Raw genomic sequence first — 23027 nt, 5'->3', positions numbered from 1 at the left:
GTCCTAGCTCCACTACTAGTACCACTACTATACTATGATTGTCTCCACACCTGGTTATTGTACTGGCTCCACTACTAGCTCCACTACTATACTATGATGGTCTCCACCTTGTTATGGTACTGGCTCCACTACTAGCTCCACTACTATACTATGATGGTCTCCACCTTGTTATGGTACTGGCTCCACTACTAGCTCCACTACTATACTATGATGGTCTCCACCTTGTTATTGTCCTAGCTCCACTACTAGTACCACTACTATACTATGATGGTCTCCACACCTAGTTATTGTACTAGCTCCTCCAGGATGGCACATCAATGCGAGCTGTGGCAAGAAGGTTTGCTGTGTCTGTCAGCGTAGTGTCCAGAGCATGGAGGCGCTACCAGGAGACAGGCCTGGTAAATAATAAATAATAATCTTCAGAAATGACTTTGTCAAAGCAACAAAATAACTAGGGCCTTATAATGATGGTGAAAACTTGGAGAAATTTTTCGGGATTAACCAGTTAAATGTAATCTATATAATCCCCAAAAGTAATTATTTATCATGAGGGTCATAAACAATAACTAGTAATGTGTACTCAAAGAAAGGCTAAAATCATACCTTTCTGGTAAAAATAGTTATACATTGCTTAGGTGTAGACACTTGAGGACACAAGCTCAAGTACAGTGACATTTTTTAATTTTATTTCCTGTTTATTTCCTGTGTAACAAAACTGTATGAATATGGTTTGAAATGACTTACTTTCTAAATATAGCATAATAAAATGATAAAACGACTAATATTTCACGTTCCTTATGACTGTAAAATACTTTTCTGTATGTTTATTGTTGGAGAAAATGTTCATATTTTCTAAAGTTCGCTCTTGATCAAAACGTCTGCCCCCATCGCTGTGAACGTCTGAGCTCTAGCTTGGCTTCCTGAACTCATTAGGAACTCTCCTTTCATCTCATATTAATCTTGTCCATCTATGACAAAAACTTTTTTTTTAATTGATCTATTATTTCCCCATGATGAAACCACTCTCTCCTGCTGCGCTACGATGTAAGGTTTGCAGGCATGTGCTTTGTCCGTGATGTACAGTTGAAGTCGGAAGTTTACATACACCTTAGCCAAATACATTTGAAATACGTTTTTCACAATTCCTGACATTTAATCCTAGTAAAAATTCCCTATACTAGGTCAGGATCACCACTTTATTGTAAGAATGTGAAATGTCAGAATAATAGTAGAGAATTATTTTTTTCAGCTTTTATTTCTTTCATCACATTCCCATTGGGTCAGAAGTTTACATAGGCTCAAGTAGTATTTGGTAGCATTGCCTTTAAATTGTTTAACTTGGGTCAAACGTTTCAGGTAGCCTTCCACAAGCTTCCCACAATAAGTTGGGTGAATTTTGGCCCATTCCTCCTGACAGAGCAGGTGTAACTGAGTCAGGTTTTTAGGCCTCCTTGCTCACCTACGCTTTTTCAGTTCTGCCCACAAATTTTCTATAGGATTGAGGTCAGGGCGTTGTGATGGCCACTCCAATACCTTGACTTTGTTGTCCTTAAGCCATTTTGCCACAACTTTGGAAGTATGCGTGGGGTCATTGTCCATTTGGAAGACCCATTTGCGACCAAGCTTTAACTTCCTGACTGATTTCTTGAGATGTTGCTTCAATATATCCACATAATTTCCTCTCCTCATGATGCCATCTATTTTGTGAAGAGCACCAGTCCCTCCTGCAGCAAAGCACCCCCACAACATGATGCTGCCAGCCCTGTGCTTCACGGTTGGGATGGTGTTCTTCGGCTTGCAAGCCTCCCCCTTGTTCCTCCAAAAATAACAATGGTCATTATGGCCAAACAGTTCTATTTTTGTTTCATCAGACCAGAGGACATTACTCCAAAAAGTATGATCTTTGTCCCCATGTGCAGTTGCAAACCGTAGTCTGGCTTTTTTATAGCGGTTTTGGAGCAGTGGCTTCTTCCTTGCTGAGCGGCCTTTCAGGTCATGTCAATATAGGACTCGTTTCAATGTGGATATGGATACTTTTGTACCTGTTTTCTCCAGTACCTTCACAAGGTCCTTTGCTTTTGTTCTGGGATTGATTTGCACTTCTCGCACCAAAGTACGTTCATCTCTAGGAGACAGAACGCGTCTCCTTCCTGAGCGGTATGACGGCTGCGTGGTCCCATGGTCTTTATACTTGCATACTATTGTTTGTACAGATGAACGTGGTACCTTCAGGCGTTTGGAAATTGCTAACAAGGATGAACCAGACTTGTGGAGGTCTACAATTGCATTGGCTGTTTTCTTTTGATTGTCCCATGATGTCAAGCAAAGAGGCACTGAGCTAGAAATACATCCACAGGTACACCTCCAATTGACTCAGGCTAATTGACATTATTTATCAGAAGCTTCTAAAGCCATGACATCATTTTCTGGAGTTTTACAAGCTGTTTAAAGGCATAGTCAACTTAGTGTATGTAATAATAAATAAATAATTAAATGTGATACAGTGAAATAATCTGTCTGTAAACAATTATTGGACAAATTACTTGTCATGCACAAAGTAGATGTCCTAACCGACTTGCCAAATCTATAGTTTGTTAACTTCTCTAGGATAGGGGGCAGAATTTTCACGTTTGGATGAAAAGCATACCCAAATTCAACTGCCAGCTACTCATCCCCAGAAGATAAGATATGCATATTATTAGTAGATTTGGATAGAAAACTGTTTGAATCATGTCTGAGTATAACAGAACTTATTTAGCAGGCAAAACCCAGAGGACAGAATTTTTTTTGTTTTTGAAGTCACACTTTTCAATGAATTTTCATTGGGAATCCAGATTTCTAAGGGACCTTCTTGCAGTTCCTACCGCTTCCACTGGATGTCAACAGTCTTTAGAAGTTGGTTGAGGTTTTTCCTTTGTGTAATGAAAAAGTACGGCCATCTTGAACAAGGGTAACTTGAAGTGTACTGTTGGATAGAGGCGTGTGACCAGAAAGCTAGCTACAGTTTGTTTTCCTCCTGTATTGAACACAGATCATCCCGACTTCAATTTTATCGATTATTTACGTAAAAAAATACCTAAAGTTGTATTACAAAAGTAGTTTGAAATGTTTTGGCAAAGTTTACAGGTAACTTTTGAGATATTTTGTAGTCACATTGAGCAAGTTGGAACCAGTGTTTTTCTGGATCAAACGCGCCAAATAAATGGACATTTTGGATATATATAAGCGAAAATGTCAGTCGGAACCGGTACAATAACCACATCCTAAGAGGTTTTAAGTGGGTTAAATTCTTCCTAGAAGTCAGTGGGTGCACAGAGGGAGATGTCAAAATGCAGAATTCTGGCACGTCTTTCTTCTTATAATTTTTGGGGGATTAATTGAACTTTCCATGTGGTCTATACCGTCCGGCAAACAGACCAATAGGCTTCAAGACAGCTTCTACCTCCAAGCCATAAGAGTGCTAAATAGCCAGACTTGACTCAAAGGTGTGAATACTTATAGATATTTTTGTATTTTATTTTCAAAACATTTGTAAAAAAAAATCTAAAAATATGTTTTGACTTTGTCATTATGGGTTATTGTGTGTAGATGGGTGAGAAATAAAATCAATATAATCCATTTTGTATTCAGGCACAACAAACCAAATGTGGATTAAGTCAAGGTGTATGAATATAGTGTGTGCATGTCTGCATGTGCGATTTATTATGTTTGGCTGAGTGCCAGGCACCCCTAGCAGGGACTCGCAGAGGGAGCAAAGCCACATGCACTTCACCAGCTGCCAACAAACAGCTATCAGTTACATCACAGGTCTAGTCCCCTGATCCCTCTGAGACCTGGCTGTAGTCTTTCTGCTTCTCTTTGTTCTTTAACGGAATGGAAAGGTTTAACAGATGTGTAACAGAATGTTTTGTTTTATTGCATTGTTATTATTGAAAGACTTCTTTCATTCTTCCCTCAGGGAAGAGATCTCCAAGATCATGTCAAGCTCCTACCTGCGAGGTCTCAACATGGTCTCCTTCTTTGCGGCCAGTAAGATCATAGTCTTCATCACCTTCGCCGTCTACGTCCTCCTGGGGAACACCATCTCAGCCAGCCGGGTGTTTGTGGCAGTGTCTCTGTATGGTGCCATCAAGATCACAGTGACCCTCTTCTTCCCACAGGCCATCGAGAAAGTGTTCGAGACCATCATCAGTATCCGCAGGATCAAGGTACTCTATAGATCATCTGGCACAAAATGGCTGATGTGCCTCACCTAGGTGCAATGAGTTATTGTGGTTTAGTAAGGTTTGTTTGGCTGCATCATCTCTCTGTTGACCCACAGAATTTCCTTCTGTTGGATGAGATGGAGAGACCCAACATGAGATTTACCCTGGAGGAAAAGAAAGACGCCTCTGTTGAGATCAAGGACTTAATTTGCTACTGGGACAAGGTGAATATTCTGGTCAAATGTTGATATACAAAACAAGAATACGCCTGTCCTGTGTGGTAGTTTCATGTATTGCTATGAAATGTCATTTCTCTCTCTCTCTCTCCACAGAGTCAGGACGCTCCATCTCTCCAGAACCTGTCACTCACAGTGAAGTCGGAGCAGCTCGTTGCTGTCATTGGACCTGTGGGGTCTGGAAAGGTCAGAGGTCATACATAGTACACATACTTTTGTATATATAGTGAACACCCCTTCAAATTAGTTGATTTGGCTATTTTAGCCACACCCTTTGCTGATAGGTGTATAAGATCCAGCACACAGCCATGTAATCTCCATAGACAAACATTGGCAGTAGAATGGTCTTACTGAAGAGCTCTGTGGCACCGTCATAGGATGCCACCATTCCAACAAGTCAGTTCGTCAAATTTCTGCCCTGCTAGAGCTGCCCCTGGCAACTGTAAGTGCTGTTATTGTGTTTTGGAAACGTCTAGGAGCAACAATGGCTCAGCTGCGAAGTGGTTGGCCACACAAGCTCACAGAACGGGATAGGCGAGTGCTGAAGCGAGACGTGTAAAAAAAAAAAAAAAAAAAAAAGTCTGTCTTGGGTTGCAACACTCACTACCAAGTTCCAAACTGCCTCTGGAAGCAACGTCATCACAATAACTGTTCATCGGGAGCTTCATGAAATGGGTTTCCATGGCTGAGCAGCTGCACACAAGCCTAAAATCACCATGCGCAATGCCAAGTGTTGGCTGGAGTGGTGTAGTAAAGCTCGCCGCCATTGGACTCTGGAGCAGTGGAAACACACTTCCCCATCTGGCAGTCCGACAGACGAATCTGGGTTTGACGGATGCCAGGAGAACGCTACCTGTCCCAATGCATAACACTGCCCACGTGCACAAAGCGAGGTCCGTACAGAAATTGTTTGTCAAGATCGGTGTGGAAGAACTTGTCAAGCCTGTACAGAGCCCTGACCTCAACCCCATCGAACACCTTTGGGAGGAATTGGAACACCACTGTGAGCCAGGCCTAATCGCACAACATCACTAATGCTCTTGAGGCTGAATGGAAGCAAGTCCCCAACATCTAGTGGAAAGCCTTCACAGAAGAGTGGAGGCTGTTATAGCAGCAAAGGGGGGGACCAACTCCATATTAATACCCATGAATTTGGAATGAGGTGTTTGATGAGCAGGTGTCCGAATACTTTTGGTCATGTAGTGTGTGTGTGTGTGTGTATATATGGTAAAATATGTAGTAAGCCATATCAGCCAGCTCACATGTTTACCAGCCCATCTCCCACAGTCCTCTCTGCTCAGCGCCATCCTGGGGGAGCTGCCTCACGACAAAGGGGTGTTGAGGGTCAAAGGTCAGCTGACCTACGCCTCCCAGCAGCCCTGGGTGTTCCCTGGAACCATCCGCAGCAACATCCTGTTTGGCAAAGAGCTCCATCCTCAGAAGTATGAGAAGGTCCTGAGAGCCTGCGCCCTCAAGAGGGTAAGACACACTGAATGGAGTTCTCATGGTATTTAACGCTGGGAGCTTTGCAGTGGTTGTAATGCCTTTGTGTTCTGACTGTTAGCCCCTGTCGTCTCTGTTGTCCCTTCTGTGTTCAGGACATGGAGCTGCTGCCAGACGGCGACCTGACATTGATAGGGGACAGAGGAGCCACCCTCAGTGGGGGACAGAAAGCTAGAGTGAACCTGGCCCGGTAAGACCACAGCTCCACTTCAAACCAGAGTAGAAATGGTACATTCTATAGATGAATATCCTCCAGTCTCTATCTGAAAGCCTTGTTGTGTCTCAGGGCTGTGTACCAGGATGCTGATATCTACCTGCTGGACGACCCTCTAAGTGCTGTGGATGCTGAGGTCGGGAGACACCTGTTTGAACAGTGAGTGAACCACAGTTTCAGCTAAACAGGCTGTATTTTTTTAAACCTTTATTTTACCGGACTCGTCCCATTGAGATAAATAATTACTTTACAAGAGAGACAAAATAGCAGCTCAAAGTTTGACCCATTTAGAACATAAAACACAACGCACTACAGTTTAAAAATATGCATTTACACATTGAGCAGCAAGATGATTTGAGGAGGTGTGGTGCAACTATGAAATGATGACCTCTTCCTAAATATTTGGTGACATGATTCATTTTGCATATGGTTTCCTAGAAACAAAGGGTGGCTCAACTAACCCTTTGGCTCAACTTACCCCACTACCCTCTAGTACAACTGAACTACATTCTTCCCAGACTCCGATTAGATCTACTTACTGGCTGCTGCTTTAGGGCAGGAATGGGTTTTTGTATAGCATTTACAAGTTAATGGATGTTCAGGGTCATGTGGATTCTCTGACGTTAGAACAGGCCTTCACTAGCAGTGTGAAACTGCACTTAAACTGTCTGTCTCCATGTGTCTGTGTGTCCAGGTGTATCTGTGGTATTTTGAAGAACAAGCCCCGCATCCTGGTCACCCACCAGTTGCAGTACCTCCAAGCAGCCGACCAGATCCTCATCCTCAAGGAGGTGTGTTTCTGGCAGAATTTAACATTCTACACATACTTTGTAACCTACGTATGACCACAGGTGCATTTCTGCTTACCTTTTTACTTTGCTGAGCACATAACATGTCTGCTGTCAATCTTTATGAAAGGAATAGTTCACCCAAAGGCATATGCATTTACATATGAATACAGACTCCAGAAGTTGGGCAGGGTGTGACGTGTGTGTGTGTGTGTGTGTGTGTCAGGGTCACATGGTGGCGAGGGGGACATACTCCGAGCTGCAGCACTCTGGGGTTGATTTCACCTCCCTGCTGAAGAGGGACGAGGAGGAGGAGCCACAAACCAACAACAATCCCTCAGTGGTCAAACACGCCTTTTCCCAGAGCTCAATTTCCTCCTGGAATTCAGTGGTCTCCCACACCTCCTCCATGCACTCTGTTAAAGATGGAGCTGAACAGCTTCCGGTGGGTCCAAACCCCACCCACTTCCTTTCAAGCTCTTAGACACAGTCACAAGGAGGATTTTCATTCTGAAGTATCCCAGATTGCCCCTCCTTTAGTTAACAGGGTATTATGTCCATGTCTCCTCCCTGTCCAGACAGTAGCAGAGGAGAGCCGATCGGAAGGCAACATCGGCGCCACCCTCTACTTCAAGTACTTAAACGCAGGAGCCAGCATCCTGGTTATGCTGGGCACAGTCCTCCTCAGTCTCATCGCGGAGGTATTAACACATCCAAAATGTCAGGCAGTGAATAACCATATGTCACTATTCTACCGCCTAGCATCTACAGTAAATACAAGCATTTTGACTTCTGATAGATGCGTGCAAAATCAAACTCTGACCAGATTAAGGCATTGGAACCAATGACATTGCAATGATCTAACCAACTATAATATAATTTGTCACCCACAGGTAGCATACGTTCTTCAGGACTGGTGGCTGGCCTATTGGTAAGAAGCATCTATTGTTACAGTAGTACATTATTTGTTTCACAGTTCAGTTGGACCATAGCAATGTGAATGTTCAAATAACAACGCTGACTGTTTGATTGACAGGGCTGGAGAGCAGGAGAAACTCAATATTAACGGCACTGTGATTGTCCAAAATGGCCTCAACATCACTCAAGAATTGGACCTCAGTTTCTACATGGGTATTTATGCAGGTATACAGAAGAGCATTACTAAATATACTGTATATTTACTTCTCCCTTCAAAGAATGGGAATATTTTCCAAGTAAGTATGAGGTTGTCCCCTTACCTGGGAGGAAGCTTGGGAAAATCGTGTAATGACTGACAAGTCACCTTCTCTGTGTTCAGGTTTGACTCTGGCCTCGGTCATCTTTGGCTTTGCCAGGAGTCTGGTGATGTTCAATGTGCTGGTGAAAGCTGCTCAGTCTCTGCACAACCGCATGTTCAACTCTATCCTCCGGACACCTGTACGCTTCTTTGACATTAACCCAATTGGTGAGAAACCCCTCGCATCCAATAGAATCTGTTTGTGTTGTTTTTTCTTGTTGAGTACAATACAATTTCTTGTAATTGAGTCCTGACCTCAAAATGCTTTGAAACTGGTTGGGTGAGAGAACAGATGTCATTTCCACATCTATTTTTGATTTACATTTGGTTGGGTTGTCAACTAATGTGAATTCAACAAAAATAAATAAATGTCACTCCTTGTATTTAGGTTAAAAGTTGGGTGGAGAAAAAAAAACTAAATTCCCTTAAATTTGTTAGGAATTGAAAACTTGTCAAGTTGTGGAGAAATGCTAGATGCAAAATATAAGGCAAACAACTTCTATATTTAAAAGGTTTAATAGACAAACGTTCCTCTAAGAGGTTCGCTGCAAATCTCCCCTCCAGAGGAGAGGGCGGAACTAAATACTTGTGCCTTACCTGTTCGCTGTTTCACCCTTCCGTGTCTCGTGCCAAAGCATTAAATCAAGGCTGAGACCTTGGGGTTGAATAGATTATACATTTGAAATGTCTTAATTGCTTAGGACACCCATGGTCGATTTTTATGCCTCAGAGGGCCAGATACCAGTAACTAAGACCTGATTTACGGTGCCCTCTGGCCTTAGTGTACCTACAGTCGTGGCCAAAAGTTTTGAGAATGAGACAAATATAAATTTTCACAGTCTGCTGCCTCAGTGTCTTTTAGATATTTTTGTCAGATGTTACTATGTAATACTGAAGTATAATTACAAGCATTTCATAAGTGTCAAAGGCTTTTATTGACAATTACATGAAGTTGATGCAAAGAGTCAATATTTGCAGTGTTGACCCTTCTTTTTCAAAATCTCTGCAATCTGCCCTGGCATGCTGTCAATTAACTTCTGGACCACATCCTGACTGATGGCAGCCCATTCTTGCATAATCAATGCTTGGAGTTTGTCAGAATGTGGGTTTTTGTTTGTCCACAAGTTCTAATTGGAATAAGGTCTGGGGAATTTCCTGGCCATGGACCCAAAATATCAATGTTTTGTTCCCCGAGCCACTTAGTTATCACTTTTGCCTTATGGCAAGGTGCTCCATCATGCTGGAAAAGGCATTGTTCGTCACCAAACTGTTCCTGGATGGTTGGGAGAAGTTGTTCTCGGAGGATGTGTTGGTACCATTCGTTTATTCATGGCTGTGTTCTCAGGCAAAATTGTGAGTGAGCCCACTCCCTTGGCTGAGAAGCAACCCCACACATGAATGGTCTCAGGATGCTTTACTGTTGGCATGACACAGGACTGATGGTAGTGCTCACCTTGTCTTCTCCGGACAAGCTTTTTTCCGGATGCCCCAAACAATCGGAAAGGGGATTCATCAGAGAAAATGACTTTACCCCAGTCCTCAGCAGGCCAATCCCTATACTTTTTGCAGAATATCAGTCTGTCCCTGATGTTTTTCCTGGAGAGAAGTGGCTTCTTTGCTGCCCTTCTTGACACCAGGCCATCCTCCAAAAGTCTTCGCCTCACTGTGCGTGCAGATGCACTCACACCTGCCTGCTGCCATTCCTGAGCAAGCTCTGTACTGGTGGTGCCCCAATCCCGCAGCTGAATCAACTTTAGGAGACGGTCCTGGCGCTTGCTGGACTTTCTTGGGTGCCCTGAAGCCTTCTTCACAACAATTGAACCACTCTCCTTGAAGTTCTTGATGATCCGATAAATGGTTGATTTAGGTGCAATCTTACTGGCAGCAATATCCTTGCCTGTGAAGCCCTTTTTGTGCAAAGCAATGATGACGGCACGTGTTTCCTTGCAGATAACCATGGATGACAGAGGAAGAACAATGATTCCAAGCACCACCCTCCTTTTGAAGCTTCCGGTCTGTTATTCGAACTCAATCAGCATAACAGAGTGATCTCAAGCCTTGTCCTCGTCAACACTCACACCTGTGCTAACGACAGAATCACTGACATGTCAGCTGGTCCTTTTGTGGCAGGGCTGAAATGCAGTGGAAATGTTTTTTGGGGATTCAGTTCATTTGCATAGCAAAAACTAACTTTGCAATTCATCTGATCACTCTTCATAACATTCTGGAGTATATGCAAATTGCCATCATACAAACTGAGGCAGCAGACTGAATTTGTCATTCTCAACTTTTGGCCACGACTGTAGAGGCCAAATTCCAATAGGGAATAGTCATCCAAAAATAGCATTCTTAGCAGGTGATGACTTTTTAAAAATCCAATAATTTTCCCACATTGAGTAAATGTCATCACATTGAATTTTTTTTGTTGAAATGACGTGGCAAACAATGTTGATTTAACCAGTTTTTGCCCAGTGGATTACTTTCTCCTGTTCTGTCACAGGAAGAATTCTCAACAGGTTCTCCAAGGACATCAGCCAGCTGGATTCCATGTTACCTAATACCTTTGTTGACTTCAGTCAGGTAAGTGACTTTATTGCCCTAGAGGGGAACATCTATGTATTTTGTCAGGAGGATATAGATTTCTCAATCCATTATCTTTATTACATAAATCTTTTCTTCTCTTCATGTCTCCTGGGCGTATCCGATCTTGCCACAGTCGATCCTGCAGAATATCGGCGTAGTTGTGGTGGCAGCCTCCGTTATGCCCTGGATCCTCATTCCTGTGGTTCCTCTTCTCATTATATTCCTGTTCCTGAGACGCTACTTCCTGCAGACGTCACGGGACGTCAAACGCCTGGAGTCCACCAGTGAGTGACAGGACTGACTGGGACAGGGGAGGCAAGGGACAAATGATAATTGTACATTTTCTCTTAATGTGTACAATTTCCTTTTGTGTCTGCAGGCGTGTGTGAGTTGATGCATTTCCTGTGTTCTGCAGCTCGGAGTCCTGTCTTCTCCCACCTGTCCTCGTCCCTCCAAGGTCTGTGGACGATCCGAGCTTTCAGAGCCGAGGAGAGATTCCAAAACACCTTTGACGCTCATCAGGATCTGCACTCAGAGTCCTGGTTCCTGTTCCTGGTCACCTCTCGATGGTTCGCTCTCCGACTGGATGGAATCTGCGCAGCCTTTGTCACTGTCACTGCCTTCGGCTGCCTCTTCCTCAGAGATGGTAAGAGGATAAATTATTATGGCTTCATTACACAAGCTGTTACACAATGGTAGAAATCAATGTTGGTTGCATATGACATAAAACAAATTGAATGAGGTTGGATAATCTTTCTGATCAAAGTCTTTGGCTCATTGCCTGTTCCCTAGCAACAACTTGTATTACACTTGGGGCCAAACAGTTATCCAAGCTACACTACCAGTCAGAAGTTTTAGAACACCTACTCATTCAAGGGTTTTTCTTTATTTTTACTATTATCTACTTTGTAGAATAATAGTGAAGACATCAAATAACATATGGAATCATGTAGTAAGCAAAAAAGCGTTAAACAAATCAAAATATTTTATTTGAGATTCTTCAAATAGCCACCCTTTGCCTTGATGACAGCTTTGCACACTCTTGGCATTCTCTCAACCGGCTTCATGAGGTATTCACCTGGAATGCATTTCAATTAACAGGTGTGCATTCTTAGGTTAATTTGTGTAATTTCTTTCCTTAATGCGTTTTAGCCAATCAGTTGTGTTGTGACAAGGTAGGGGTGGTATACAGAAGATAGCCCTATTTGGTAAAAGACCAAGTCCATATTATGTCAAGAACTGCTCCAAAAAAGCAAAGAGAAACGACAGTCCATCATGACTTTAAGACATGATGGTCAGTCAATATGGAAAATTAAGAACTTTGAAAGTTTTTTCAAGTGCCGTCGCAAAATCCATCAAGTGCTAGGATGAAACTGACTCTCATGCGGACCGCCACAGAAAAGGAAGACCCAAAGTTACCTCTGCTGTAGAGGATAAGTTCAGTTGAGTTACCAGCCTCAAATTGCAGCCCAAATAAATGCTTCAGAATTCAAGTAACACAGATCTCAACATCAACTGTTCAGTGTGAATCAGGACGTCATGGTCGAATTGCTGCAAAGAAACCACTATTAAAAGGACACCAATAATAAGAAGAGACTTGCTTGGGCCAAGAAACACGAGTAATGGACATTAGACCGGTGGAAATTTGTCCTTTGATCTGTAGTCCAAATTGGATATTTTTGGTTCCAACCGCCGTGTCTTTGTGGAATGCGGTGTGGGTGAACGGATGATCTCTGCATGTGTATTTCCCACCGTAGCATGGAGGAGGAGGTATGATGGTGTTGGGGTGCTTTGCTGGTGACACTTATTTATTTAGAATTCAAGGCAACTTAACCAGCATGGCTACCACAGCATTCTGCAGCGATCCGCCATCCCATCTGGTTTGGGCTTAATGGGACTATCATTTGTTTTCAACAAGACAATGACCCAACACCTCTAGGCTGTGTAAGGGCTATTTGACCAAGAAGGAGAGGGATGGAGTGCTGCATCAGATGAACTGGCCTCCACAATCCCCCGATCGCAACCAAATTGAGATGGTTTGGATAAGTCGGGACGCAGAGTGAAGGAAAAGCAGCCAACAAGTGTTCAGCATATGTTGGGAAAACATTCCAGGTGAAGCTGGTTGAGAGAATATCAAGAGTGTGCAAAGCTGTCATCAAGGCAAAGGGTGGCTATTTGAAGAATCTCAAATATAAAATATATTTTGATTTGTGTAACACTTTTTTTGGTTACTACATGATTCCATGTGTTATTTCATAGTTTGTCTTCACCTTCATTCCAAAGAAAAAACCCTTGAATGAGTAGGTGTCCTAAAACTTTTGGCCGCTAGTGTGTCAAGAAACATAATAAGAATGTTCAATAAAATCTAATCAAAATCACATTTTATTTGTCACATGCTTCATATAAAAACAGGTGTAGACTAACAGTGAAATGCTTACTTACAGGCCCTTCCCAACAATGCAGAAAAAGAAAATAGAGAAATAATAGAAAAGTAATAATAAATAACTTGGTCTATGTGCAGGGGTATGAGGTAGATATGTACATATACAGTGCATTCGGAAAATATTCAGACACGTTCACTTTACGTTACAGCCTTATTCTAAAATGGATGAAATATTTTTTTAAATACATTTTTGCAAATGTATTAAATTTAAAACATACCTTACATAAGTATTCAGACCCTTTGCTATTAGACTCGAATTGACCTCCGGTGCATCCTGTTTTCATTGATCATCCTTGATGTTTCTACAACTTGATTGGAGTCCACCTGTGGTAAATTCAATTGATTGGACATGATTTGGAAAGGCACACACCTGTTTATACGTCGGAAGTTTACATTAAATACACCTTAGCCAAATACATTTAAAACTCAGTTTTTCACAAATCCTGACATTTAATCCTAGTAAAGATTCCCTGTCTTAGGTCAGTTAGGATCACCACTTTATTTTAAGAATGTGAAATGTCAGAATAATAGGAGTGATTTATTTCAGATTTTTATTTCTTTCATCACATTCCCAGTGGATCAGAAGTTCACATATACTCAATTAGTATTTGGTAGCATTGCCTTTAAATTGCTTAAATTGGGTCAAATGTTTTGGGTAGCCTTCCACAAGCTTCCCACAATAAGTTAGGTGAATTTTGGCCCATTACTCCTGACAGAGCTGGTGTAACTGAGTCAGGTTTGTAGTCATCCTCGCTCGCACATGCTTTTCCAGTTCTGCCCACAGATTTTCTATGGGATTGAGGTCAGGGATTTGTGATGACCACTCCAATACCTTGACTTTGTTGTCCTTAAGCCATTTTGCCACAACTTTGGAAGTATGCTTGGGGTCATCGTCCATTTGGAAGACCCATTTGCGACCAAGCTTTAACTTCCTGACAGATGTCTTGAGATGTTGCTTCAATATATCAACATAAGCCTCATGACGCCATCTATTTTGTGAAGTGCACAAGTCCCTCCTGCAGCAAAGCACCCCCACAACATGATGCCACAACATGATGCTGCCACCCCCGTGCTTCACAGTTGGGAGGGTGTTCTTCGGCTTGCAAGCCTCCCCCTTTTTCCTCCAAACATAACGATGGTCATTATGGCCAAACAGTTCTATTTTTGTTTCATCAGACCAGAGGACATTTCTCCAAAAAGTACGATCTTATTCCCCATGTGCAGTTGCAAACTGTAGTCTGGCTTTTTTATGGCGGTTTTGGAGCAGTGACTTCTTCCTTGCTAAGCAGCCTTTCAGGTTATGTCGATATAGGACTTGTTTTACTGTGGATATAGATACTTTTACCTGTTTCCTCCAGCATCTTCACAAGGTCCTTTGCTGTTGCTCTGGGATTGATTTGCACTTTTCGCACCAAAGTACGTTCATCTCTAGGAGACAGAACACGTCTCCTTTCTGAGCGGTATGACGGCTGCGTGGTCCCATGGTGTTTATACTTGCGTACTATTGTTTGTACAGATGAACGTGGTACCTTCAGGTGTTTGGAAATTGCTCCCAAGGATGAACCAGACTTGTGGAGGTTTACAAATTTTTTTCTGAGGTCTTGGTTGATTTCTTTTGATTTTCCCATGATGTCAAGCAAAGAGTCACTGAGTGTGAAGGTAGGCCTTGAAATAGGTACACCTCCAATTGACTCAAATTATGTCAATTAGGCTATCAGAAGCTTCTAAAGCCATGACATCATTTTCTGGAATTTTCCAAGCTGTTTAAAGGCACATAAATAGTGTATTTAAACCTCTGGCACACTGGAATTGTGATACAGTGCATTTATAAATGAAATAATCTGTCCGTAAACAATTGTTGGAAAAATGACTCAGACCATGATAAAACCAAGATTGAACTGTTGGACTTAAGGAAACTAGGCACCGCTCATCACTTGGCCAATACCATTGCTACGGTGAAGCATGATGGTGGCAGCATCATGCTGTGGAGATGTTTTTCAGCGGCAGGGACTGGAAGACTAGTCAGGATCGAGGGAAAGATAAATGGAGCAAAGTACAGAGATCCTTGATGAAAACCTGCTCCAGAGCGCTCAGGAAAGTCCTTGAGTGGCCCAGCCAAAGCCTGGACTTGAACCCGATCAAACGACCTGAAAATAGCTGTGCAGCCACGCTTCCCATCCAACATGACAGAGTTTGAGAGGATCTGCAGAGAATGGGAGAAACTCCCTAAATACAGGTGTGCCACGCTTCTAGCGTCATACCCAATAAGATTTGAGGCTGTAATCGCTGCCAAAGATACTTCAACAAAGTACTGGGTAAATGGTCTGAATACTTATGTAAATGTCATATTTCAGTTTTTTCATTAACAAATATTTCTAAACTGTTTTTGCTTTGTCATTATGGGGTATTGTGTTGAGGATTTAAAAAAAAATCTATTTTAGAATAAGGCTGGTATGTAATTGGTACATTTTTTTTTTAAGTGAAGGGATCTGAATACTTTCCAAAAGGCACTGTAACTAGGAATAAAGTTTACAGTGCATTCAGCATATGAGTGTGCAAAGGATAGATAATACATACAATGCTGCTACTGTTTGAGTCAAAAGAGTTATTGCAAAAAGGTTCAATGCAGATAGTCCGGGTAGCTATTTAACTAAATACTTAGCACTCTAATGGCTTTGGGTGGAAGCTGTTCAGGGGCCTGTTGGTTCCAGACTTGGTGCATCAGTAGTGCTTGTCGTGCGATAGAGAGAAGTCTTTGACACGGGTTGCTGGAGTCTTTGACAATTTTTAGGCCCTTCCTCTGATACTGCCTGGCATAGAGGTTCTGGGTGGCAGGGAGCTCGGCACTGGGCCTTACGCACTACACTCTGTAGCGCCTTGCAGTCGGATGCCAAGTAGCTGCCAGACCAAGTGGTGATGCAGTCAGTGAAGATGCTCTCAAATGGTACAGTTGTAGAACTTTTTAGCCTCCTGAGGACGACCAGGCGTTTTCATGCCCTCTTCACGACTGTGTTGGTGTGTGTGGATCATGATAGATCCTTAATGATGTGGACACAGAGGAACTTCAAGCTCTCGACCCGCTCCACTACAGCCCTGTCGATGGGGGCGTGCTCAGCCCTCCGTTTCCTGTAGTCTATGATCAGGTCCTTTTGTCTTGCTGATGTTGAGGGAGAGGAGGTTGTTCTGGCACCACACTGCCAGGTCTCTGACCTCCTCCCAATAGGCTGTCTCATCGTTGTCGGTGATCAGGCTTAGCGCCATCGTGTTGTCAACTTAATGATGGTGCTGGAGTCGTGTGCGGCCACACAGTCATGTGTGAACGGAGTACAGGAGGGGACTAAGCACGCACCCCTGAGGGGCCCCTGTGTTGGATGTGTTGTTGCCTACCCTCACCACCTGGGGGCGGCCTGTCAAGAAGTCCAGGTTCCAGTTAGAGGGAGGTGTTCAGTACCAGGGTCCTTAACTTATTGATGAGCTTGGAGGGGATGATGGTGTTGATCGCTGAGCTGTAGTCAATGAACAGCATTCTCACATAGGTGTTCCTCTTGTCCAGGTGGGAAAGGGCAGTGCGGAGTGCAATAGAGATTGAGTCATCTGTGGCTCTGTTGGAATGGTATGCAAATGAGTTGGGTCTGGGATGATGGTGTTGATGTGAGCCATGAGCAGCCTTTTAAAGCATTTAAGGCTACAGATGCGAGTGCTACGGGCCATAGTCATTTAGACAGGGTACCTTGGTGTTCTTGGGCACAGGGATTATGGTGGTCTGCTTGAAATGTAGGTATTACAAACTAGATCAGTTGTAGTTGAAAATATCAGTGAAGACACTTGCCAGCTCGTCAGCGCATGCTCAGAGTACATGTCCTGGTAATCCGTCTGGCCCTGCGGCCTTGTGAATATTAACCTGTTTCAAGTTCTTACTCGCATCGGCTACGGAGAGCGTGATCAGTCTGGAACAGCTGGTGCTCTCGTGCATGATTCAGTGTTGCTTGCCTTGAAGGCATTTAGATCGTCTGGTAGGCTTGCGTCACCGGGCAGCTCGCAGCTGGGTTTCCCTTTGTAATCAGTGATCGTTTGCAAGCCCTGCCACATCCGACCAGTGCCAGAGGATTCGATCTTAGTGCTGCATTGACGGCTCGACGGAGGTTGTTGCGGGATTTCTTATAAGTGTACGGCTTAGTGTCCGGCTCCATGAAGGGACAGCTCTAGCCTTTAGCTCAATGCAGATGTTGCCTGTAATCCATGGCTTCTGGTTGTTGACATGCTGTGTAGCCAATGAATTGAGTAAATGTTCTAATCAGGGCTGGAGGCGGGAGCTGTGGGTTTGGTGTTGTCCTACGCCGTCACCCTTCTTGGGAACTTCCAATGGACCATTCGTCAGAGTGCGGAGATGGAGAACATGGTAAGATCACATCAAAGTCCTAACTCTGGTATTGTCACTCCCCCAGCACCACAGGCCCTTTTACAGTATCTGAAAGATTTTACCTGGGAATGAATTTCCACAGGGAAAATAATCAAACACAGAGATCTGCGCCAGTGACCTGTAGAAATAAGATTCATTAGAATCAAAAGGGTTTTAGTTGCATCCTGTCATTCAGGAATCTTCAGCTGAAAAGGCTCACTTAAGAATGTAGCGTGTGGATTATTGAAGTTCTGTAAAGTTTTATAATTTAGTGCTGAGAAGCCATACTAGCATTAGACCAAGGTTAACCACGTTCCCGGTCTCAGAGTAGGCTGGTAAATCAGCTTAGAACCAGGTTTGTTTGATTGACATGGTTATTTATTTACCGTCCTCAGATGACGTCAGTGGAGAGGGTGGTGGAGTACACAGAGCTGGAGAGTGAAGCACCCTGGGAAACCCAGAAGCGTCCTCCTCCTGAGTGGCCGAGCCAAGGCCTCATCACCTTTGACCGGGTCAGCTTCTCCTACAGCTCAGACGGACCTGTGGTCCTGAAGGACATGAAGGCCATGTTCAGGCCCAAAGAGAAGGTTGGCATCGTGGGCAGGACAGGTGCGGGGAAAAGCTCCCTGGTATCGGCGCTCTTCCGCCTGGCAGAGCCAGAGGGCAGGATCTACATTGACGGAGTTCTGACCTCCGAGATCGGCCTTCATGACCTGCGCCAGAAGATGTCCATCATACCTCAGGTAGCTACTGTTGGTGGGTCTTCTGTGGCTGCTCTGTCCCTTAGTCCTTCTGAATGTAGTAAAGGAAAGGCTCCTAGTTCAGATATGGCTCTGTTAGAGCTTATTACATTTTTCTGTTTCTGCAGGACCCGGTACTTTTCACCGGCACCATGAGGAAGAACCTGGACCATTTTAGCCAGCACACAGACGAAGACCTGTGGAACGCTCTCCAAGAGGTACTGCTCCTCAGACTCCTATTGATACAGTAACGGGACATACTCTCACATATTGACATACAGGTTAATGTGTGTTTTTGGTGGCATTGAGCAGGGTCTTACTCCAGTAACTGTTTCCTCTCCAGGTCCAGCTGAAGTCTGTGGTGGAGGAGCTGCCCAATAAGATGGAGACGGTTCTGGCCGAGTCGGGCTCCAACTTCAGTGTGGGTCAGAGGCAGCTGGTCTGTCTGGCCCGAGCCGTCCTGAGGAAGAACCGCATCCTCATCATCGACGAGGCCACGGCCAACGTGGACCCCAGGTACAGAGCTGCCTCTCACACACACAGTCTGTCCTTTAGAGCTGATGTGCTTTGAGTGGGAGGCCTCTAGTAGTCAATGAAAGCGTGATTGTTTCTTTATCTTGGTTGAGTCTTTCCTGAACTGTTTGTCTGTCTGTGTCCGTAGAACAGACGAACTGATCCAGAAGACGATACGAGACAAGTTCAGGGAGTGCACCGTGCTCACCATCGCCCACCGCCTCAACACCATCATAGACAGCGACCGCATTCTGGTGAGAGCTCTTCCCATCAAATAGATGTATATCTGTCACACGCGCACACACCTCATCAGTCATGTATATATGAGATAAAAAACGAGACTGAGCAGGGTGAGATGCACTTTTATTCACTTTAAATTTCAGGTTGATCTGAGATCGTATCCTATGTTTGTTTAGTGAAATGAGTTTACCCTGTTTACACTTCTCTGAAGGTGCTGAGTAATTCAGCCAGTGCAGAGTGAAGTAGGGTTACTCTATTGTAAACAGCGCTAGATCAGTGGTTCCCAAACTATGGGGAGCGCCCGAGGGGTAGGTAGGGGGGTCCCCCCATCCCAAAAAATTGTTAAGGAACGGTCTGAATTTAAACTTAATCCTGGAAGTTGTAATAGTAAAATGCACAAGGTGCAATTTCGAAATTGAGTAGTGCATCAGCAGTTGTCCTCATCGAGACAGTCATTGCAGACCTTAGAGCTATTTATAACTTGTCATAAATGTCCAGATCATCTAGGCCATGTCAGCTAAAGTTTTTTAGCCTATTGAGTCCCATGGCAAAATGTATAGAATTGCAGTAAATACGCTAAATAAGAGGGTATGAACAGGGCACTTTCCCATAGAAAGACGGAGGGCACGGGATGTTCCACAATGCTGGAAGGGGGGCCTGAGTGAAAGTTTGGGAACCCCATAATTTCACTACAGACCAGTTTAGCCAGGTTGACTTACTGGCTTTTGACCCTGCCTTCAGGTGCTAGGTGCTGGTATGATCCAGGAGTTTGACGAGCCGTACGTCCTTCTTCAGAACCAGGAGAGTGCCCTCTACAGGATAGTCCAGCAGACGGGCAAGGCTGAGGCAGCTGCCCTGCTTGAATCAGCCAAACAGGTGAGCACTGACACTGCATCCCAACCCAGCACACACGTCCTCTCAACCTAACTTGATTTCTTTACCAATTCACAATATTTTCATTCAGGCGTATATGAACAACGGCAACAGCCATGGTCCAAAAATGGCCAACGGAGTGGTGGTGGTCTTTGAGACGGTTGTGTGACGGTGCAGAAAGAGATCTGCCCAATCACACAAGATATTTTCCAGAGCTGATGGGTCAAAAGACCAATTAGTGAAAAGGAAAAAAAACGAAATGCTATTTTTATGGTAAGATGTTTGCATGCAAAATCAGGAAAGATTTATGGAACTGACTTAAATTATTTTTTATTTAAATAAGGAAGCAAAAATGTATTTCCTTATTGACACTTTGCTGATGTGTGTTGCAACAATGGAAGTAGCATTGCATTTTCATACTTTGTGCCTCAATCTTTCACTATTTGAACTGCTGCTACTCCTATTGATTTATCTTACTGCACAGGGCACTATCCTGACATGCTGCACTGTCTCTGCAATCACTTTACTGGGCAATGGAACTAATTGGCGTGTGTATTCATATACTATACGTGCAACGGAAAATTACACTTCACCATTGTACGCACATGAAAAGACATGCTGTCATTAAGCTATAAGGGATTTATGAGAATTTCTTGACCAAAGTGAGTAACCCATGTATGTCTCACGCTGTTTGCATGAGTGATGGTTATAAGGACAGTCTAGATCATTTAAAAGCAGAAATACCTACCCATCAATGTGAAAATGTATTGAACTACAAACGTATCCCCTAATGAGGCAGTATGGAGAGACCTTAGATTTAAAAAAATTACATTTTGATTCCATTGGTTTTTAAATGTTTTTGTAGTGTATGTAATTGTTTTCCCAAAGGCATTCTTATTTTTATGTACCTATAGCAACAGTACCTCATTTTTACAAGTTTCAGATATTGATTTTCCTTACATAGAAGTTTGTACTAATTAAATTTCACAATATTATTGTACAAACTTAAGTCTTGTCTCTTATGTTACATCTTCAATGCAAACATGTAGTTGCTTTTCTTTGAGTTTGTTAATACTATCAGCATTGACTAAAGAAAAAGGGACAAATGATAGCTCCTCAATTTGACACCATCTTTTCCTAGGATGGTTTTGTAAGCCTCTTTCCACAATTTCACTTTACCCTCTTCAAACACACTTACAGTATTTCATTATCCACATTTCCAGATAAACACAGGTTTATGAAGAATTTAAATGCACAATTGTGACTTTTGCAGTGAAAAGACTCATAACTCATGATTATCTAAAGGAGAACCTTGCGAGATGTGGGTAGGATGCATTATATAAAGGCCAAGTAGGCTGCGTTTAGACAGGCAGCCTAATTCTGATATTTTTCCCACTAATTGGTCTTTTGAACAAACAGATATTCTTCAGACCTGAAAAAAATATCCAAATTGGGCTGCCTTTGTAAACGCAGCAGTTTTCCTTATCCAATCTTGTTCTGAGGACAAATGTGAATGGTTGGTTGGATGAAAGCTCAATGGGCAGAGATTGCAAGAGGTGAGAGCCAAATAAAGAACAGCCTTTTAGGGAGGCAGGTTGGAGGTGGATGGAGGGCGTTAAACACGGGTTGTGACAGGCTAGGTTGCCAGTTCGAATCTGGACTGTGCCTTTCAACCTTACCCAACATTCCTCACATTTCTAATCTACGTGACTATGGGACTGAACAGCTTTAAATATGTGAAACAACCAGTGTGGTGGCCTCCCCCTGATGGCACTGTGAAATACAGTAGAAGTTGGAAGTTTGCATACACTTAGGTTGGAGTCATTAACTCGTTTTTCAACCACTCCACAAATGTCTTGTTAACAAACTATAGTTTTGGCAAGTCGGTTAGGACATTACTTTGTGCAAGACAAGTAATTTTTCCAACAATTGCTTACAGACAGATTATTTAACTTATAAATGCACTGTATCACAATTCCAGTGTGCCAGAGGTTTACATACATACATTGACTGTGCCTTTAAACAGCTTGGAAAATTCCAGAAAATGATGTCATAGCTTTAGAAGCTTCTGATAGGCTAATTGACATCATTTAAGTCAATTGGAGGTGTACCTGTGGATGTATTTCAAGGCCTACCTTCAAACTCAGTGCCTCTTTGCTTGACATCATGGGAAAAATCTAAAGAAATCAGCCAAGACCTCAAAAAAAAAAATTGTAGACCTCCACAAGTCTGGTTCATCCTTGGGAGCAATTTCCAAACGCCTGACGGTACCAGGTTCATCTGTACAAACAATAGTACGCAAGTATAAAGACCATGGGACCACGCAGCCGTCATACCGCTCAGGAAGGAGACGTGTTCTGTCTCCTAGAGATGAACGTACTTTGGTGTGAGAAGTGCAAATCAATCCCAGAACAAAAGCAAAGGACCTTGTGAAGATGCTGGAGGAAACGGGTACACAAGTATCTATATCCACAGTAAAACGAGTCCTATATTGACATAACCTGAAAGGCTGCTCAGCAAGGAAGAAGCCACTGCTCCAAAACTGCCATAAAAAAACTGCACATTGGGACAAAGATCGTACTTTTTGGAGAAATGTCATCTGGTCTGATGAAACAAAAATAGAACCGTTTGGGCATAATGACCATCGTTACATTTGGAGGAAAAAGGGAGAGCCTTGCAAGCCGAAGAACACCATCCAAACCATGAAGCACGGGTGTGGCAGCATCATGTTGTGGGGGTGCTTTGCTGCTGGAGGGACTGGTGCACTTCACAAAATAGATGGCATCATAATTATGTTGATATATTGAAGCAACATCTCAAGAAATCAGTCAGGAAGTTAAAGCTTGGTCGCAAATGGGTCTTCCAAATGGACGATGACCCCAAGCATACTTCCAAAGTTGTGGCAAAATGGCTTAAGGACAACAAAGTCAATGTATTGGAGTGGCCATCACAAAGCCCTGACCTCAATCCTATAGAAAATCTGTGGGCAGAACTGAAGAAGCGTGTGCGAGCAA

At 43.2% G+C, this 23027-nt stretch overlaps 1 protein-coding gene across 1 annotated transcript in view; it reads left to right on the top strand.

Annotated features, from left to right (window-relative positions):
* LOC120033225 (multidrug resistance-associated protein 4-like) overlaps nt 1–21011 on the top strand; it is a 37292-nt gene extending 16281 nt beyond the window's left edge. Inside the window, exons 8-29 of the mRNA XM_038979507.1 lie at nt 3959–4208; nt 4322–4429; nt 4538–4627; nt 5729–5920; nt 6040–6134; nt 6231–6317; nt 6853–6949; nt 7173–7391; nt 7525–7647; nt 7840–7877; nt 7983–8089; nt 8244–8390; nt 10723–10802; nt 10939–11089; nt 11221–11451; nt 17547–17647; nt 18043–18390; nt 18516–18605; nt 18731–18903; nt 19049–19154; nt 19882–20016; nt 20105–21011. Of these exons, the coding sequence (XP_038835435.1) occupies nt 3959–4208; nt 4322–4429; nt 4538–4627; nt 5729–5920; nt 6040–6134; nt 6231–6317; nt 6853–6949; nt 7173–7391; nt 7525–7647; nt 7840–7877; nt 7983–8089; nt 8244–8390; nt 10723–10802; nt 10939–11089; nt 11221–11451; nt 17547–17647; nt 18043–18390; nt 18516–18605; nt 18731–18903; nt 19049–19154; nt 19882–20016; nt 20105–20182 (3046 nt within the window). The 3' untranslated portion in view covers nt 20183–21011. The remainder of the gene's footprint in view (nt 1–3958; nt 4209–4321; nt 4430–4537; nt 4628–5728; nt 5921–6039; nt 6135–6230; nt 6318–6852; nt 6950–7172; nt 7392–7524; nt 7648–7839; nt 7878–7982; nt 8090–8243; nt 8391–10722; nt 10803–10938; nt 11090–11220; nt 11452–17546; nt 17648–18042; nt 18391–18515; nt 18606–18730; nt 18904–19048; nt 19155–19881; nt 20017–20104) is intronic.
* Nucleotides 21012–23027: the final 2016 nt, after the last annotated feature.

This window comes from Salvelinus namaycush, chromosome 40 (assembly GCF_016432855.1).
Source record: "Salvelinus namaycush isolate Seneca chromosome 40, SaNama_1.0, whole genome shotgun sequence".
NCBI lineage: Eukaryota > Metazoa > Chordata > Actinopteri > Salmoniformes > Salmonidae > Salvelinus > Salvelinus namaycush.
Note: the sequence above shows the minus strand (reverse complement) of the source record. Positions and strands in the feature narration are given on the sequence as shown.